Source organism: Xenopus laevis, chromosome 3L (assembly GCF_017654675.1).
Source record: "Xenopus laevis strain J_2021 chromosome 3L, Xenopus_laevis_v10.1, whole genome shotgun sequence".
Lineage (NCBI taxonomy): Eukaryota > Metazoa > Chordata > Amphibia > Anura > Pipidae > Xenopus > Xenopus laevis.
The window spans coordinates 25,395,343-25,416,640 of record NC_054375.1 but is presented as its reverse complement, the minus strand read 5'-3'; the positions used below and the strand labels follow the sequence as shown (position 1 = coordinate 25,416,640).

The window sequence follows — 21,298 nt, the reverse complement described above, 5'->3', positions numbered from 1 at the left end:
TATAATCCGAATTTTGTGTTTTTTACTTTCTTTGTAGTGTATGCTGTGTACTGTTAATGAGCCGCCCCATGAGAGCATAAATGTATATTAACTGTAGCCATGTGCTTTTCATTGGCTTATCTTTCTGTCTCTCAGGCATTTGTAATATCTGTGACATCCGACTTCATTCCACGTCTTGTGTATCAATACATGTACAGTGAAAACGGCACCATGCATGGTTTCATCAATCACACCCTTTCATATTTCAATGTCAGCCATCTAAAGCCTGGAACCCTACCAGAAAACACCCAATTTCTGCAGAATATTGAAATTTGCAGGTAATATAACCAATTAACCAATACTCATGGTCTTATTAGTACAATTTATCTCTAATTATGAGCAAATGTGGAAGGTTATAAACAGATTTACTGAGATTGGATTACATTTGATATTAACTAATTATTGGTTTTGAGACAGAATCACACATGTCCCAAATTGTTGACCTTTTGGGTATTTTTGGTATTTTTGAAGTAGAAGGGCTTGAAGGAATGGTTGGGTCTCAAATTAAATTGTCCTAGATGTTTTGAAATAAATTAAAATAACATGGTTTTGTATTTATTTTCAATATAAATAATAATAGCATATAATGGCATAAAATTCTTATATCTAGTAAAACTTATATCTAGAAAAATGCTCTTTTGAAAGAGATTGAATATTGCTATTAAATGAAAACAGAGCATTTCCTTTTACACGGATTGTAAGGGTGGCTGCAAATACAGGTATGCAATCCGTTATCCAGAAACCCATTATCGAGAAAGCTCCAAATTAGGGAAGGGGCATCTCATACACTACATTCATTATACACTAAGGTGCTTCAGTCAAATGACTATATTTGCCTCTTCAAACTGATACTTTTTAAAGTTTTTTTGCCTTCTTGGTAATGAAAGACTAACACCTTCCATTAGCTGTCGGCCAGGCTGTTAAAGTATTCCCGTCTTTAGCAAGCCTGCAGGATGATTGTAAAAGAGTTGCTGCCCATAATTTGAAAATAATTTAGCCCCAGTTGTTTAACATAATAAGTAAGATGTAACTTCCTTCCTGGAGTTGAACCAGTGAGCTGGTGTTTTCGTGCTGTCTGCATTGCCTCGGCTCTATGTGAGAAGACAGCTAAGTTCCTGGTTCACTGCTATTGCTCTCTTTGTATTTGCAAGTAGGCATGGCTTGTATCATCTGATCAGTGTAAGCCATTAGGCTGCCTAAATAATCCCCTGCTCTGCACTGACTCATTGCTCAATGTAGGTCTATTCTGAGATAGTTCTTGGGTGTGCTCCTGATCTGATTTACTGTTCCTGATCTTTGCCTGTCCTTGATCTTTGCTGATACGCTGCCTGACTGACCTTGCCTGATACTTCTGGATCCTGATTATGTACCGCGCTGTCTGTTTGGTTATTGATCCCAGCCTGTTCTAACACTATGCCTAATCTTTCCCAGTTCCTCCTGTCACACGTTCTGGTTCTCTTGCCTGCACAGAACCCTCACCTTGCTTCTCTCACTTTAAGACCTGGTGGCATCTGAGTAGCATAGAGCTTTTCCTGAAATAAAAGGTGGCTGTTATAGGCAGAAGTAGGAGCTGTGACTGGAACCATGTCATTTGTTCTGGGTTTGGGGCTACCGAACGTGACATAAGAGAGGTAAAAATGTTAGGAGGGACAGTAAACCTTTATTGGAATTAAAAAACCTAAACATGATGGAAAAGTTTAAAAATATGGTAAGATATGATAAAAAAGCAAGAGGTAAAACCGTCCATCATCATCTACAATAAAATTCTACACCATAACATCTTGTCGTTCTTATTAGGGATGGGCGAATTTGTCCCGTTTAGTTTAACCAAAAATTAGCCGCCGACGCCCATTAAAGTCTATGGGCGTCAAAAAAATGTTGTTTTGCGGTGAATTTATTTTGACGCACAACGCCATACAAGCCTATGAGCGTCATTTTTTTCAGCGAAACAGGGCGATATATTCGCCCATCCCTAGTTCTAATATGTGGACGCCTATTTATCAACATTCTCATTTTAGTGGTTTTAGAGGTTTTTGAACCAAGAATGCCATGAAATTTATTATAAGATCGGAATATAAAAAGCACAAATAAAAAAAAAGCTGAAAGATCCAAATAAATAAATATGAAAACCTCTTAAACCTCTGAAAAATCAAGTTGTCGGATAATTGCTAGTAGGAAAAAAATGCGAAAACCTCTAAAAGTCTGAATTGAATAAAAATAGTCCAATAGGATCTTCAAAAATTTGAATGTTATTAAGTAGGTCCCTTATTCATAATTCAAATTTGTATAGCCTCCCATCTACCCAACCATAAAGCAGCAATAACACACATTTTTATTTTGTTGATCTCAGTGACACCACATATTTGTTTTTAAATTCCTTGAGGTTTAATGGAGCAGCCCAGTTGTTTTTGCATAAATAATATACAAGTATATTTGAAATGTGGGGAATGTGGAGATACAATGCCTGAGGTGTCCTTGCTTGAAAGATCTATTCTTTCAGGGACTTATTATCAAAATTCCACATGTCAACTTGCCTTTGATTTACCCTTTTTGTTGGTGTCACACAAAGTTTGAAAGGAACTCACGCAACATGATATCTAAAACCACCAAAAAAACATTTTAACCATTGATGGATCAGGACGGAATCTCTTGTTATAAATATTTATCAGACTGACACTGAGATGGGTCAATTCTTAATTATATATTTAAGATCAACCAATGTCTACCCATGAAGTCATTACTTGGTCTGTTGTTTTGAGGGACAAAGCTTTAATTGTAATTGTACTGCTTGAATAACAGGTAAAAAAAACCCCATAAAACTTTTTTACTTTCACATATGCTTTAATATGAGAACTTTAAATCACAATACAGTAGTGCTATTCAACAATGCAAAATACAATAGAAAATACTTTTTTGTACTTCCTGGTGTAATGTAATAAACTGTACAGTGTTTGCCACTAGTGATGAGCGAATCACCGAAAACTTTTTGATAATTTTTTTCTCTGAGGAAACTTCCGTTTCACAAAACTTTTGCTTGCGGTGAAACCACAGATGCCAAAAAAAAAAAAAATGGCTCATCGCTAATATCAACCAATCATATTGTCATTTTCAAACAAATGATCAGAAAAGTCTAACCTGCTAATTTGTTGATGTGCGTTACGAGACCTGTAGAAATTGTTGCACTTTTGTTACATTACCTGGTTAGTGCCTATTTTCTCTGATATTGACTGGCAGTTCATGTACTGATATCTGTCCAAACATCTGCCAAAATAATTTTGGTTGGACCTAGATAGTATTCTTAAGTGCAATTCGGTCAATTGTGAACTGCCATATCATAAACCCACCACCTGTCATCCCCTCTAAACACCATTGTCCTGTCCCAGACATCACCCACTCCAGCGCCTGTCCAGATGATTTGTTGATTAAAGATGGCAACCCTAGCCAGGTATTGGTTCACTTGCATTGCTAATATAAGTGTTTAAGTGAAACAGGAAAAAAGTCATGTATTTAGCTCTTTCCTCTGCTTCCTCTCCATGTGCTGATTAATCCTTTTACACATTTTAGCGAAAAAAATTAATATTCTGACCAGGGGCGATCCTGGCCCCTCTGCTGCCTGAGGCAGCAGTTGCTGCTGCCCCCCCTCCCCCGGAAATTTGCTCTTAAAGTACCAGGAGCAGCATTTTTGCTGCCCCTGGTACCTAGTGGGGCACTGCCGCCTGAGGTGACAGCCTCAACTCGCCTCATTGGCGAAGCACCCCTGATTCTGACCATAAGACCACCACAGGTAGTGTGGACACCAGGTAAAAACCCAGTGGGCCCTGCCGACCCAGACCCACACCCTACTGACACCCCGCACTGCCCTCCTGTTCTCCCCCCGGGCTGGAGAACAAGTATGCATAGGGTGGGGTGTCAGGTTGTGGCCGGGGTGGGCGGTTGCGACTGGGGTGGACCCATGGGGGGCCCTGTGGCAGAAGCCTGTGTGGGCCTCAGACTCTCCAGTTCCGATGCTGACCACAGGTGGCAAATCAGTACATGCAATCAATAACAAAACTGCTAAAATGAATTGAAAAATGTAAATATGAGGAAAGACTGTCAAATTTGGAGAAAAGGTGCTTTCAAGGGAACATGATTACTCTTTAAAAGTACATTAGAGGACATTATAGACAGATAGGCTACCCCTTTAAATTAATTTTCATTTAAAGAAGCATAGGTGAGGGCAGTGAGCGTGTGTGACCTGCCCAGTAATGTGATGGCAGATTCTATTAATGCCTTTCGTGTATAGCCGGGTCTGTTTGGAAAGGTTGCACTTGATGACCTTTTTATAACCTAAATTCACTATGTCACGATGCAATAGTTCTAGTTCAGAATTTAGTGGCTCTTTAATGGCTTAAGAGAACAACAGCATGCCTTCCAGTATAAGAAGTAGGAGAGGCACATAAACCAGCCTTTGGGGCACATTTACTAAAGGGCAAAGTGACTAACGCTGGCATGATTCACCACCGTGACATCATTTCGTTACTTCTCTGATTTACTTACAGGCGCAGGCGCCACTTCGCTAGAGAAGGAGATAGGCGCTAGCATTGCTTCACACTCACAATTTTCACTCTGGCGAAGGACGTAACTCTGCAAATTCAGTAAGATGCGGATTTTACTGAATGTTACCTCTTTCGCCAGACTTGCCTTCGCCAGCTCAGACCAGGCGAAGTGCACTGAAGTGCATAGGACTTCCTGAATTTTTGTTGGAAAAAGTTTCCAAGTCCCAAAAAAAAAAACCCTGGCTTCCTTTCCTTTTTTCAGAGTGATAGCCTGCAAAAGTCCTTAAAAATGTTTTTTGGTTAACCAGGTTCCCTCATACATTTTCTAACATATGGAATACAAACTATACAGTGGGCTCATGTTTAGGGCATTATAACAACTATATTTTCTTTATTAAGGTTCCCTGGACTTGTCTAATGTATTTGCTGCAACATATACGTCCATTAAACGTTATAGTTTCCCGCTGAATGCAAATTAGCCTGAGCGAAGACATCTAACGAAGATGTGCTAGGCATAATTGAACGCTAGCACATCTTCTGTTTGATTTCTAACATAACTCTAGCGAAAATTCGCCAGTGTTCGGCTTCCTGGACGCAACTTCGCATTTTAGTAAATTAGCCAATTTTCACCTGGCAAAGTGTAGGAATGGGTGCAGAGCAGTCGCTGGCAAATTTTAGTAAATTTCCCCCTTTGTGTTGTAAGGTAAACAACTGCACTGCACATATATGTACTATATGTATATTTTTATTTACTTTTTATATGCAGCACGTTACATTAAAATATCATTACTATATATAAAGGTTCATTCCAGTAACTATCTTCATACCATGGAAAGCCAAATTCACTCAGTATAAGTAAATAAAACAAAGTGAAGAACAACATTATGCCAATTGTTATTCTTAGTAAGGAAAGCACTAGAATTGCAAATGCAATTAGCAGTATTGTACCTCTAACAGCGAGGCCTTTAGATCCTTCGCTAATGACAGTAATTTACAAAATGTAACTTTGGAATTTTATGGTGACATATGCCTTAATGCAGTCCACATTTGATGGGTTTCTAAGTGCTTTATTAATCTGCATCGTCATAAGACCTAAATTACACATCTGCTAAGGTTGTTCTAAAAAAGAATTAAGCATTAATGAAATCAAGACAAAAATCTGGTGTCTTTTTCATTTTGGTGGTAAAACGTGACATGTTCTGGGGAATTAGAGAAAAGAGGGAAATCTTTATTAATGGGAACTTCAGTTCTTTAGTAACATCCAAGGAAAGTCATTTTTCAGCAAAGCCTGTATGTTTAATTTTACACCCTGAAATGACATTACAATAATAATAAAAAGTGTCCAACCAACATCTTTATACGACAATGACATAATGTCATGCTAAAGTTCAACATTAACTTACATTTCTTGTGTGGGAGGCAGATAGCTATTCCTGTTATAACATGACCTATAGCTTTTGTGTTATTTAGGGACTAAACATTAGTCCTTTACTGCACCCTACTTCACTTGGACTTAGGAGCCAATAATAGAATTGAGAAAAAAATCCAATAAACGGTAATGGCCGTTTAATATATCTGTTTTCCAAATACTACTGATTAGAGGTATGGGATCAATTATCCAGAAACCTGTTATGCAGAAAGCTAATTTTATCCAAATAATCCAAATCTTTACAAATTATTTCCTTTTTCTCTGTAATAATAAAACAGTACCTTGTAATTGTTCCGAACTAAGATATAATTAACCATTATTGGAATCAAAACTAGCCTGCTGGGTTTATTTTAGTTTTAAATGATTTTATAATAGACTTAAATGGCACCTATCACAGCCAAAATCAAACACATATTAGCAATCTGACCAGTACAAGCTAAACACGTTTAATCAAACTACATATATAGTTTTTTGAAAAAACTGCAGGTTTTAAAAAAATCCCTGACTTTGTCAAATGGGTTCTTTCACTGAGGGAGGCCATACTGTGACTATAACAGAGACTCTAATATGCAAATTTCAGGAGCATGCTCAGATTGTAACACTGCTTTGAGTATTCTACCCAGAATGCCTTGAAGTATCAGGATATTTCCCTATCTAGAAGGGTTGATAAGCAAGCAAGGAATTTCAACTGAGCATTTGCGAGATTTCAGAGCTGCAGTTGGCTGTGAAGATACATGTAGGAGGAGCCAGTGAAATCCAAGATGCCTGCCTCAGCTAGAACTGCAGGGGAGATAGGGGAGATCTTGCAGAAGGTATAGTGAGCTGATGATTTGCATTATACAAACAATTCTAACTGTTTTAAAAATTGGATTTCTTGAACTTTCACATAGTGTATTTACTTAGTAAATTATTTTGGTCATGATTGGTGCCCTTTAAGACACGAAGAACCAAACTACAGGTCCCATACCTGTATATATTTAATGATTTATGTTTAAATTCCTCAACTTAACAATTTTCAGCTGTAACCAACATGCAAACCAACACATGCTATGAATCTCTGACAGATTCCACCAATTTTAACTGGTGGATTCCAGCATGAATCAGCAGTTTGCAATGCATTATTGACAAACAAAACAATTGGGTGGTAGGCAAACAAACACACAATTGGGTAGTAGGCACACAAACCATTTACATCTCAAAACTATAAGAAGAAAATAAAGCAATTTGTGAACTAAAAGAAAATAAAAGTAATTTATAATTCTATTAGTAGACGATTGAGACACATAGGAATTACAATACTATCAGGTATACAAAATAGCAATGTGATTTAAACTTTAACTTAGTGGGCCAGATGGCAGGATATTATCTCCACAACATAAAATTCCTATCATTGGCAGCACCCACTTCTGGCGAATTTGAAGCATCACAATTACAAATACAATCTATATGTACTAGAAAAACTTCCAATTCAAAGTTTCATCTTGGAAATGTAAAATGGACTCTGACCCATTTGTCACTATCGTGTAACCTTGTAATCTTATAAATTCATGGTTCTCCAATTCATCTAGCATGTTTCACATCAGTGCATATAATATTAATTTCATAATTAAGTTCTGCAAATATCATCAGAATATCCTGTGAAATATGTTCTTATGTTTGACATCTTTTGGCCTCAGGAAGTAGTCAGTCTATAGGAATAATGTACCTCCAGTAATATATGTTGTTATTAAACATCAAGTATACAGTTTATAGAACTCTAAAGGTATATTTTACATAAGATGGTAATTTTTTTATAATACACAGTACATGTGTGATATTTTGTGTATTATAAGTGTACCAGTGGCTCTAAAAAAATATAGTTATTTGCTGGATCACATACAGTCTTTTTGGGATATCTTCACCAATGGTACAATATAGTTACTTCCCTAGATGGTCCTGTCACAGACAAAGTATTAGTTGCAATTCCGAGATAGCACTTGATTATAGGTGAACTAGTCACCAGTAGTAAAAGGATGCTCACAGTGGTGCATCACTCCAGGAATCTCTCTGTCGCTGAGCCTAAATGCTTGAGTTAATATGCTGACTGTAACTCCTAGAGTGAACTGTTGCAGGATATTACAGGATAGCTACTTCTACTGACACGTCCTACTTCAGACTTTACAGCAGTGATCCAGAGGAAGGCAAAAAATAATATTTGCCTCAGAGTGGGAAAAAATTCCTTCCTGACTTCAAGATGGCAAACAGACCAGTCCCTGAATCAACTTGTACTATGAGCTATCTTCCATAACCCTGTATTCCCTCACTTGCTAAAAAGCCATCCAACCCCTTCTTAAAGCTATCTAATGTATCAGCCTGTACCACTGATTCAGGGAGAGAATTCCACATCTTCACAGCTGTCACTGTAAAAAAAACCCTTCCAAATATTAAGGCAGAACCTCTTTTCTTCTAATCGGAATGGGTGACTTTGTTTGGTGACATATGGCAACTGCCCCTTATAAAGGCTAGGGACACCTGACAGTAATAGGTGATTGGTTCAGAGTGCAGTGGGAACCATGGAGCTACCATCTGGTCAGGATGTGGCAGTAGCTTCAGGTTTCCCCTGTGTCGAAAGGTGCAGCAGTGCCTCATTCGGAATGAAAGGCAAGAAAGACTGGGCATCCCTGAGTGCAACCATATGGAAGTCGATTGAGACGATTTTACATGCAACTGACTGCAGGAAAAAGTTGCCTACTGCACTTATGGACATAAATTAACTCCACCCTGCCCTATACTGATCATGTGGACAAAGACTAACATCTTCCTTCTCACTATAATTATTGAGTTGGTACTAAGCCATATACTGTAATGCGGAAGCTTAACAGTAGATCCTGTGTGAAATCTTTTTTATTAGGACACTGAGACAAATGTGTCCATAATTTGTGCCTCAAACATATAAACAAGACATTGTAAGACTTTGTGGGGCATTTGGACTTTGTTCAGCATAGATGTTTGCTTTAATTAAAATATTTCCAATCAAAAGTCTTTCCTTGGTGTATTCCTCCTCTTTGTCGATATGATGGATTCATGGTTCCATTGAGCCTTTTTTTTTTAATTCTGTTGATCACTCCTGCCTGCACATTACAGTATCAGAACATGGATTATCTCTTGGAAAAATTCATGAAATAAATGCATTACAAGGTATACCATGAATTACCAATGAGAGGCTCGTGACTAATTTATAAAGAATGAGCTTTTATTGTAGTTTTCAAGTTCCAGAGAATTAGCTTTGAGCAAAACAAACAACTTTGCAATATGTAGTGGATTTGAGCTTAACAAAAGCAGGTCTTAGCCTAAAGCTAAAGAGTATTGAGGCAGAGTAGATATATCATCACACCACTTCTTTCCTTTTCATGAGTTGTTACGGTAACTGAGTTTGCAAATACAATGAAGCAATGTTATATTTTTGTAAGGGCACTTTATGGAGTTATTTCAGAAGTGTGGAGTTAGAGAAGGGAACATAATGAACACAAATAGTTCAGTGACATGCATTGCTGGAAAATGGAGAGGAACATTGGCTAGGTTTATTATTTTCAAAAAGTATGATTCCTGCAACAGTCAGATTCCAACTTGAATTGTTGTTCATCTATGAAAATTGAGCCTGCCATCAGACAGGATATAATTAAAATAAGTTGTGGTTGGTTTTTAGAAGAAAGTATTGTGAGTTGAGTTCAAGCATAAGGAATGAGCTGAAATAATGATCTTTTTTTACCTTGGAATATGTAATAGATGAAGAAATGGTAGCTGTTTAAAAATGCAATGGCGGATGGTGCCTGTCTTAAACCTACTGTATACAAGAATAGTTTTTTTTTATGCAGAATGCTTGGGACCTGGGGTTTTATTCTATTGTTTCTACCTATTGTGATGTACTGTATGAACATGGTTCATCTTGCACTATATCTTCTCTGCTGCTATACATTTTTAAAAAAATTCTTAGAATTCTTATTTTTATGGTAATTCTTTTGTACTAGTTGAGCCTGCCATCAGACAGGATATAATTAAAATAAGTTGTGGTCGGTTTTTAGAAGAAAGTATTGTAAGTTGAGTTCAAGCATAAGGAATGAGCTGAAATAATGATCTTTTTTTACCTTGGAATATGTAATAGATGAAGAAATGGTAGCTGTTTAAAATTGCAATGGCGGATGGTGCCTGTCTTAAACCTACTGTATACAAGAATAGGTTTTTTTATGCAGAATGCTTGGGACCTGGGGTTTTATTCTATTGTTTCTACCTATTGTGATGTACTGTATGAACATGGTTCATCTTGCACTATATCTTCTCTGCTGCTATACATTTTTAAAAAACTTTCTTAGAATTCTTATTTTTATGGTAATTCTTTTGTACTAGTTGTAGTATTTAACTAGTATGTTTTAAATTTTGCACATGCTAAAAAAAAGTGGATCAGGATGCATTTCACCTGCATAACTATGTATGTGACAAATAAAGAATTAACTAACTGTTTATCTGACAATTCAGCTCCAAATGTTTGTAATGAATATGAACGATAAGAAGAAATTGACTGGCACACAGGAATTGCGATAGCAGTAGTGCATTAATAAAATTGCAAGGGCTTGCCCTGGTATCGCAATTCCTGTGTGCCAGTCAATTTCTTCTTACCTTGGATGTGAGGTGGCCGATTCACTGGGCACCAGGACAAGTTCCTTAGGGTTTTGTGAGATGTGCGGCTTCTCCAACCTTGCATGAAAACGAACAAACCAATAGTGGCAGGAAAGATCATAAGTGTGACGTGTATGTCCACCTTTAGTCTTCTTTTTCAGGTTATTTCAGTTCCAGTAAAGAATTTTCAATGCTCCTTAAAAATACTAATGATTGATAAAGCAGCTCCATTGTCTTCATCAACCAGGTCACAACCTATTAAAATGAAAATATTCTTTTTCTCTTTCTACAGATATAAAGACTATAGAGAACCCCCTTCTTCCCCAAATCAGTATGATTTTTCCAAGCAATACTGGACAATTTTAGCTGTACGTCTGGCCTTTGTCATTCTTTTTCAGGTAAGCCTGATTAAAAATTCAGAGCCTTGCCTGAGGCTGCCCTTCTTTAGGACTGGCAAAGTACTACCTGCAGGTAAAGCTCCACAGTATTTGGATGGGATGCCAAGGAACCTGCAGAACACCTTTAGAACACATGCCCACTCTCCAAACTATTTTCCCTACTCTCCTCACTTAACCTTTTTATTATTAGTCTCTTTTTGTTATATACCATTACCTGTTCTTACATTTACTCAGCCTCTTTGTTTCCATATAGTAAAAGAAACTGTCCATTAAATAGGCCAAATGGTTAGAAACAGACTACTAACACCTAGGCCCACTGGGAGTTTACCTTTTATCCCGGTGGGCCAGTTCAACACTGAAGCTATCCCACAGATGTAATTTCAAGAGCTGAAGTACCTCATTAAAGGAGAAGGAAAGCCCCAGGGCGCAAAACCCCTCCCCCCTCCCCTGTGTTGCCCCCCCTCCCTCCTCCCCCCTGGCCTACCTGTCCCCCTGGGCAAATGCCCCTAACTTGTTACTCACCCCTCTGCGCAGGTTCTGTCCACGGAGTTCACAGTCGCCATCTTCTCCCACGCGCGTCTTCTTCCTGCTCTGACCGGCGTCTTCTGGCGCATGCGCAGTAGGAACAGGTACCGGTACAGCTCTACTGCGCATGCGCCGAATGTCACGAAGTTTTCCGATTTCACTTCGTGACATTCGGCGCATGCGCAATAGAGCTGTACCGGTACCTGTTCCTACTGCGCATGCGCCAGAAGACGCCGGTCAGAGCAGGAAGAAGACGCGCGTGGGAGAAGATGGCGACTGTGAACTCCGTGGACAGGACCTGCGCAGAGGGTGAGTAACAAGTTAGGGGCATTTGCCCAGGGGGACAGGTAGGCCAGGGGGGAGGAGGGAGGGGGGGCAACACAGGGGAGGGGGGAGGGGTTTTGCGCCCTGGGGCTTTCCTTCTCCTTTAAGATAGAACATTTTTTCTGTAAGAGAAGTAGAACACAGTTCTGTCTATAATGACTACAGAGAAATTGGAAAGATAAGTGACTGGGTGCCAACACAGGTTATATAATAACTTTGATGGCTAAAAATAAAATAATTTTGATCAATAATGAATTGTCCACTCACCCTTCAATAAATAAGCCTTATAAACATTAGTCTAGTCAATATATCAAGATGCTAGAGAACTCATTTAATGTTCAGCAATTATGACTTAGAAGACCGATGGCTAACCTTTGAATTTTCGAACATTCTGAATTGGTCACACCCCCCATGTACAAGAAAATATTATTATCAGTAGTGCTATATAAAGCTATACATACATACATACATACATACATACATCGTAATCTAGCCATCACTGTCATACAATTTTCATGTTTTGTTCAATGGGATAAAACTTTGACCTATTTTGGATGCATCGGGGAATCGATTGTACTATGGAAGGTGGTAAATTACCCGTTTCTATTATTTAGTACTTATATAGTATAGTAGTTATTTTAGAGTTGACCATCAAACTAACCATGTAATTATTTATGGGTAAATAAGATTAGCCCTGATGATGTCATTGGCAGTAGCATAAAATATGACTTCTGTCTCAATATGACATTATGCAAATATTGATTTTCATATTGAAAGCCAGCAATTGTAGAAATTGTGATGCATGATGGGTAAAGCAGTTAATTATTGATCATTCATTTGTTACCTAGCACCATACACCATGGTTGCTGTGAATCCCCAATGAAACTATTAGCTAAACTGCAGTCAGTCACGGTGTTTGCACTTTATCCAGTAAATATATGTGTTTAATTGCAGAACCTGGTAATGTTTTTAAGTGCCGTAGTGGACTGGCTGATACCCGATATTCCAAAGGATATAAGCGAGCAAATAAAAAAGGAGAAAACCATGCTGGTCAACGTGTTTCTAAAAGAAGAACATAAAAAGCTTCAGCTCATAGAAAACTTCTTGATGCATGACAAACAACGTAGTAAAAGCGAAAATAGAGGACGTCGAAATCGAGCAGCAAGCTTCTGCCAGTTTAATCGCAGTCACCGTGGGAGTTTCACGTCATTCAGCTCACACCACACCGATGTGTGATTTTCATTTTCATTGCATAATAGATATGCAAGTAATATTTACAGTTGAGGAACTGGAAAAGGGCAGACCTACGAAGAGAAGGAATGGAGCGAAGAAGGGGAAGCCCCTCAATTTTCCATGTACACGTCTCCAAACCATTTAAGCAGGTTTTTGTAATATTTAAAGAGCCGTCTGGTGCAAGCAATAGCTCAGACATATTTACATACAACTATGACCAGCTTCTGCTATGCATTTAATTGTTTAACTAACAGAAGCTTGCGTCCAGTACACGCAATAGGAAGCAGAGTAAGGCCGCAGTTCGATAGTTCTAGCCAAGCAAATTGTTCTTATTGAGCAAACTTCTTTAACGTGGGTCACCCCCATTTCAATACTGTGCATATAAAAAAAGACTTCTGCTGCTGTGCTTTAAAAATGAATTGATATCAACAATTATTTTATTTTTCTGAAATATATGAAAAGGGTGGAGAACTTGGAGCATATTTTTTTGTGAACATGAATTCACAACTTAATTACATTCAATACTATATATTAAGGAACAACTGTATTCATTAAAACAAAGGGAATGCAAAGTGTGTGTATATAAATATAACTATCATTCTGCAGATGGTGTGCTCCCAAATTGTTATGTTCACTTGGGTGCTCTTGAGATTTTTTTTTGTGAATGTATGTAGGATAAGCAAAAAAAAATGAAATTCCTCAGGGCTAATTTTATACAACCCATTCTAAGAAATATACGTATATACAGTATATCAAAAGTACTTTTGATATTGTGGCGGAAACATACCAACCCATATCCAACTGAAAAATTGTAATTAATGTTTCTGGACTGGAATTTTTGAGAGAATGTATGGAGAGATCTTAAAATAAACTATTTTTTTTTCTTGAATTCATATTCATCATAGTATTCATTTGAGAAATGAAGAGTTGCGAGTGGGCTGCTAAGTTAATATAATAAATCAATAATTAGCCAAGTAATAAAATGAATGTAAGGTCTTCCAGCAGGAACAGATGTATAGAACTGGATTTGATTCCAGAGCTGTATTTGGGGACGGTAGGGATGACCAAGGCATTGCAGCAGTTACTGTATATATGTTGTATAAAGAGTGAGAGATAGCAGGTATGGATATGCAAGAGGGAGACAGGTAAAAATGGATGAACTGCCGTTGCATTTAGGGATGTCGCGGACTGTTCGCCCGCGAACTAATTCGCGCGAACATCGACTGTTCGCGTCCGCCGAATGTTCGCGAACGTCGCGCGACGTTTGCCAATTTGGGTTCGCCTTAGCTGGCGCTTATTTTTGACCTCTCACCCCAGACCAGCAGATACATGGCAGCCAATCAGGAAGCTCTCCCTCCTGGACCACCCCCACACCCCCTGGACCACTCCCCTTCCATATATAAACTGAAGCCCTGCAGCGTTTTTTCATTCTGCCTGTGTGTGCTTGGAAGAGCTAGTGTAGGGAGAGAGCTGTTGAGTGATTTGAGGGACAGTTGATAGTAACTTTGCTGGCTAGTAATCTACTTGATACTGCTCTGTATTGTAGGGACAGAACTCTGCAGGGATTTGAGGGACATTTTAGGTTAGGTAGCTTTGCTGGCTAGTAATCTACCTTCTACTACAGTGCTCTGTATGTAGCTGCTGTGGGCAGCTGTCCTGCTGCTGATCTCTCATCTGCTGACTGCTGCCTGTAACCCAATAGTCCTTGTAAGGACTGCTTTTATTTTCTTTTTTGTTTTTTTACTTTGCTACTATAAGAGCCCAGTGCTATTAGTCTAGCTGTGTTGGGGAGTGGGACTGGTGTGCTGCTCCTAGTAGTTCAGCACCAACCAGAGTAATTTTTTTTTTTTAATATACATATATATATTATTTTATTTTACTTATCTTACTGTTCTTTAACGTGTCCAGTGCTGTTTGCTGTTCTTCATAGTAGTGCACCAATAGTAGTGCACTTGCAGGCATTGTTTGCCCAGTGTGTTCTTCAAACAACTGCCACCTAGCTGTGTGAGCTTGTTCACATTCTGTCTAAATATCAATAATAATACCGTCTCCAGAAACACCACCTGAGTGACGTTTTCCAAGCAGCAATAATATATTCCGTATCCACTGCTGTAGTGTATACGTTGACCTTGCAAACATTGTTTGCCCAGTGTGTTCTTCAAACAACTGCCGCCTAGCTGTGTGAGCTTTTTCACATTGTGTCTAAATATCAATAATAATACCGTCTCCAGAAACACCACCTGAGTGACGTTTTTCAAGCAGCAATAATATATTCCGTATCCACTGCTGTAGTGTATACGTTGACCTTGCAGACATTGTTTGCCCAGTGTGTTCTTCAAACAACTGCCACCTAGCTGTAGTGCACCAATAGTAGTGCACTTGCAGGCATTGTTTGCCCAGTGTGTTCTTCAAACAACTGCCACCTAGCTGTGTGAGCTTGTTCACATTCTGTCTAAATATCAATAATAATACCGTCTCCAGAAACACCACCTGAGTGACGTTTTCCAAGCAGCAATAATATATTCCGTATCCACTGCTGTAGTGTATACGTTGACCTTGCAGACATTGTTTGCCCAGTGTGTTCTTCAAACAACTGCCACCTAGCTGTGTGAGCTTGTTCACATTCTGTCTAAATATCAATAATAATACTGTCTCCAGAAACACCACCTGAGTGACGTTTTCCAAGCAGCAATAATATATTCCGTATCCACTGCTGTAGTGTATACGTTGACCTTGCAGACATTGTTTGCCCAGTGTGTTCTTCAAACAACTGCCGTCTAGCTGTGTGAGCTTTTTCACATTCTGTCTAAATATCAATAATAATACCGTCTCCAGAAACACCACCTGAGTGACGTTTTCCAAGCAGCAATAATATATTCCGTATCCACTGCTGTAGTGTATACGTTGACCTTGCAGACATTGTTTGCCCAGTGTGTTCTTCAAACAACTGCCGCCTAGCTGTGTGAGCTTTTTCACATTCTGTCTAAATATCAATAATAATACCGTCTCCAGAAACACCACCTGAGTGACGTTTTTCAAGCAGCAATAATATATTCCGTATCCACTGCTGTAGTGTATACGTTGACCTTGCAGACATTGTTTGCCCAGTGTGTTCTTCAAGCAACTGCCGCCTAGCTGTGTGAGCTTTTTCACATTCTGTCTAAATATCAATAATAATACCGTCTCCAGAAACACCACCTGAGTGACGTTTTTCAAGCAGCAATAATATATTCCGTATCCACTGCTGTAGTGTATACGTTGACCTTGCAGACATTGTTTGCCCAGTGTGTTCTTCAAACAACTGCCGCCTAGCTGTGTGAGATTTTTCACACTCTGTCTAAATATCAATAATAATACCGTCTCCAGAAACACCACCTGAGTGACGTTTTCCAAGCAGCAATAATATATTCCATATCCACTGCTGTAGTGTATATGTTGACCTTGCAGGCATTGTTTGCCCAGTGTGTTCTTCAAACAACTGCCGCCTAGCTGTGTGAGCTTTTTCACATTCTGTCTAAATATCAATAATAATACCGTCTCCAGAAACACCACCTGAGTGACGTTTTCCAAGCAGCAATAATATATTCCGTATCCACTGCTGTAGTGTATACGTTGACCTTGCAGGCATTGTTTGCCCAGTGTGTTCTTCAAACAACTGCCGCCTAGCTGTGTGAGCTTTTTCACATTCTGTCTAAATATCAATAATAATACCGTCTCCAGAAACACCACCTGAGTGACGTTTTCCAAGCAGCAATAATATATTCCGTATCCACTGCTGTAGTGTATACGTTGACCTTGCAGGCATTGTTTGCCCAGTGTGTTCTTCAAACAACTGCCGCCTAGCTGTGTGAGCTTTTTCACATTCTGTCTAAATATCAATAATAATACCGTCTCCAGAAACACCACCTGAGTTGTTGTTGTTGTTTTAAAAAAAATGCCAGGCAAAGGCAGGCCGCCACGCAGAGGCACTAGGGGCCGTGCTGCTATGCTATCCTGTGGCCCTAGGAAATTGCCCAGTTTTACAAAGGCAATTACCCTGAACTCCCAAAATGCTGAAGAGGTAGTTGACTGGCTTACACAGCACACCCCATCCTCTACCGTTTCTAACTTTGCCACAACATCCTCATCCTCCTCTGCTATGGGCACCCCACGTAACACTTCCTCCACCACCCTTCTTCACTGGAGTCAGAGGAGTTATTTACACATGAGTTTCTTGAACTGAGTGATGCGCAACCATTATTGGCAGAAGAAGATGAAGGAGATGAGGACGTTACACCAGATATAATTCTGGCAGACAACACAACAGAGATGGACATAATGAGTGATGAGGAGGTCCCCGCTGCTGCTTCCTTCTGTGAGCTGTTAGAAGAAATTGATGCATCTGAGGAGAATGATGATGAGGAGATTGATGTTTTGTGGGTGCCCAGTAGAAGAGAGCAAGAGGAGGATAGTTCAGATGGAGAGACAGAGAGTCAGAGAGGCAGGAGGAGAATAAGACTTAGAAGAAGCAGGGAGGACAGCTCGCAGGGAACAGTAGGGCAACAACATGTATCGGCACCTGTGGTCAGCCGGCCAACGCACCCGCCATTGCCGCCAACTTCTACTGTTACCGCCAGATTGCCAGCTTCAAAAAGCTCAGCAGTGTGGGATTTTTTTAATGTGTGTGCATAGGTACAACTTCTATGCGAAGGCACATGAACGGCAAGCACAAAGCACTATGGGAGCAACACCTCAAAGGCAGCAGACAAACTAAAAGCCACCCTCCTTCTGGTCCCGCATCTTACTGCTCTACCTCTGCTGTCCTTGACCCGTCTGAACCACCCTCCACTCCGCCTTCCACCTTGACCACCAGTTCCCAGTCATCTGCCCCAGCCAAGTTTCTGTGAGGGCCATGTTTGAGCGTAAGAAGCTAATGTCTGTGAGTCACCCCCTTGCCCGGCGTCTGACAGCTGGCTTGTCTGCACTCTTAGCCCGCCAGCTTTTACCATACCAGCTGGTGGACTCTGAGGCCTTCCGCAAATTTGTAGCAATTGGGACACCGCAGTGGAAGGTACCCAGCCGCAATTTTTTCTCCAAGAAGGGAATACCACACCTGTACCACCATGTGCAGAGCCAAGTCACCGCATCTCTGTCACTTAGTGTTGGGGCAAAGGTCCATATGACTACTGACGCATGGTCCTCCAAGCATGGTCAGGGCAGGTATGTCACCTACACTGCCCACTGGGTGAACTTGCTTATGGCTGGGAAGCAGGGAATGCGTGGCTCAACAACAACAGTGGAGTTGGTGTCACCGCCACGGATTGCACGCGGTTCTGCCACCACCTCTACTCCTCCTTCGCTCTCTACCTCGTCTTCTTCCTCTGCTTCCTCCTCCTCTGCTGCTGGGTCCTCCTCCTCCACACCTGTGCACCCCCAGCTCCCCCTAGGCTATTCGACGTGCCAGGTACGCCGTTGTCATGCTGTCTTGGGGATGACGTGCCTGGAAAGCAGAAACCATACCGGATCTGTACTCCTGTCATCTCTGCAGTCACAGGCCAATAGGTGGCTGACCCCACACCAACTGAAGATCGGAAAAGTGGTGTGTGACAACGGAAGCAATCTGTTGGCAGCACTGAGACTGGGCAATTTAACACATGTGCCCTGCATGGCACATGTTCTGAATTTAATAGTCCAACGTTTTGTCTCGAAGTACCCAGGATTCCAGGACATTCTCAGGCAGTCCAGGAAGGTGTCGGCCCATTTCAGACGTTCCTACACAGCCATGGCACGCCTTGCTGACATTCAGCAGCGGTACAACATGCCAGTCAGGCGTTTAATTTGCGACAGCCAGACTCGCTGGAATTCAACGCTCCTCATGTTTGAACGTCTGCTGCAACAACAAAGAGCTGTCAATGAATACCTGTTTGAACTGGGTGGTAGGACTGGATCTGCAGAGCTGGGGATTTTTTTCCCCCGTTACTGGGTGCTTATGCGCGATGCCTGCAGGCTCATGCGCCCTTTTGAAGAGGTTACAAACATGGTCAGTCGCACCGAAGGCACCATCAGCGACCTAATACCCTTTGCTTTCTTCCTGGAGCGTGCCGTGCGACGAGTGACAGATGAGGCTGTAGACCAGCGTGACGAGGAGCAGGAAGCGCACGATTTCTGTCGGGATCACCAGAACGAGCCCAGGCACCTGCTGCAACGCAGGGAGAGGTGTCAGAAGTGGAGTCAGAGGAGGAAGGTGGCTTTGTGGAGGAGGAGGACCAACAGGAGCAGGCTTCCCAGGGGGCTTGTGGTGACCTTTTGGGGACCCCTGGTCTTGTACGTGGCTGGGGGGAGGAGACCGTGGATGGTATAGTCCTTGATAACGAGGAAGCGGAGATGGATACCTCTGCATCCAACCTTGTGAGAATGGGGTCTTTCATGCTGTCATGCCTGTTGAAGGACCCCCGTATCAAGAGGCTTAAGGAGAAGGACCTGTACTGGGTCGCAACGCTACTAGACCCTCGGTACAAGCATAAAGTGGCAGAAATGTTACCAACGTACCACAAGTCCGAAAGGATGCTGCATTTACAAACCAGCCTGCAAAACATGTTGTACAATGCTTTTAAGGGTGATGTCACTTCAGGAACTCATCAACATTCCAGGGGCAGAGGTGTCAGTAATCCTGCCACGAGCGCACCTGCAAGGACAATGCACTTTGGCCACTCTGTAACGTCAGACATGCAAAGGTTTTTCAGTCCAAGGCAGCGCCAGAACCCTTCTGGATCCACCCTCAAAGAACGCCTCGACCGGCAGGTAGCGGACTACCTGGCATTAACTGCAGATATCGACACTCTGAGGAGCGATGAACCCCTGGACTACTGGGTGCGCAGGCTTGATCTGTGGCCAGAGCTGTCACAATTTGCCATGAACCTCTTGTCTTGCCCCGCCTCAAGTGTCCTCTCAGAAAGGACCTTCAGTGCAGCAGGAGGGATTGTAACTGAGAAGAGAACTTGCCTAGGTCACAAAAGTGTGGATTACCTGACCTTTATTAAAATGAACGAGGCATGGATCTCGGAGGGTTACTGCACGCCGGAAGACTTGTTCTGACTCCCCATGCAGCTGTCCTTCTCTGCACGCCGCATGACTCCACACACAGCTGTCCTTTAGCGTCCTCCTCCCTCCGCCACCGTTACAAACTAGGGTGCAAACCCTACTGGTTTCATTTTAATCAAAACTTTTTGGACAGGTAAATCCTGAGTTTTTCTGGCCTCTGTGCTTCAGTGGCTGCAACCAAAAAAATTCATATTTTCAGCATTTATATGGCATATTTTTTCTGACCTCTGTGCTTCAGTGGCTGCGACAAAAAAAAATTCATATTTTCAGCATTTATATGGCATATTTTTTCTGGCCTCTGTGCTTCAGTGGCTGCGACAAAAAAAATTCATATTTTCAGCATTTATATGGCATATTTTTCTGGCCTCTGTGCTTCAGTGGCTGCGACAAAAAAAAATTCATATTTTCAGCATTTATATGGCATATTTTTTCTTGCCTCTGTGCTTCAGTGGCTGCGACAATTTTTTTTTATATTTTTAGCATTCATATGGCATATTTTTTCTGGCCTCTGTGCTTCAGTGGCTGCGACAAAAATTTTTTTATATTTTTAGCATTCATATGGCATATTTTTTCTGGCCTCTGTGCTTCAGTGGCTGCGACAAAAAAAAATTCATATTTTCAGCATTTATATGGCATATTTTTTCTGGCCTCTGTGCTTCAGTGGCTGCGACAAAATTTTTTTATATTTTTAGCATTCATATGGCATATTTTTTCTGGCCTCTGTGCTTCAGTGGCTGCGACAAAAAAAAATTATATTTTTAGCATTCATATGGCATATTTTTTCTGGCCTCTGTGCTTCAATGGCTGCGACAAAAAAAAATTATATTTTTAGCATTCATATGGCATATTTTTTCTGGCCTCTGTGCTTCAGTGGCTGCGACAAATTTTTTTTTATATTTTTAGCATTCATATGGCATATTTTTTCTGGCCTCTGTGCTTCAGTGGCTGAGACAAAAAAAACATAATTTTTCAGGAAAGTACACATGCCTAATTTTTCAAGGTTCTGCAACAGTGGCAAAATCGCATCTTTTATGGTCACCGCAGGTGATCAATAAAGTAGACCAAAACTGGGCCCACACTGC

General features: G+C 40.7%; 1 protein-coding gene across 1 annotated transcript in view; it reads left to right on the top strand.

The window, feature by feature from the left end:
* Positions 1–14,025, top strand: part of ano2.L (anoctamin 2, calcium activated chloride channel L homeolog) — a gene marked incomplete at its 5' end in the record, with an annotated part of 172,548 nt that extends 158,523 nt beyond the window's left edge. The window contains 3 exons of the mRNA XM_018251979.2: positions 136–317; positions 10,949–11,054; positions 12,858–14,025. Of these exons, the coding sequence (XP_018107468.2) occupies positions 136–317; positions 10,949–11,054; positions 12,858–13,139 (570 nt within the window). The remainder of the gene's footprint in view (positions 1–135; positions 318–10,948; positions 11,055–12,857) is intronic.
* Positions 14,026–21,298: the final 7,273 nt, after the last annotated feature.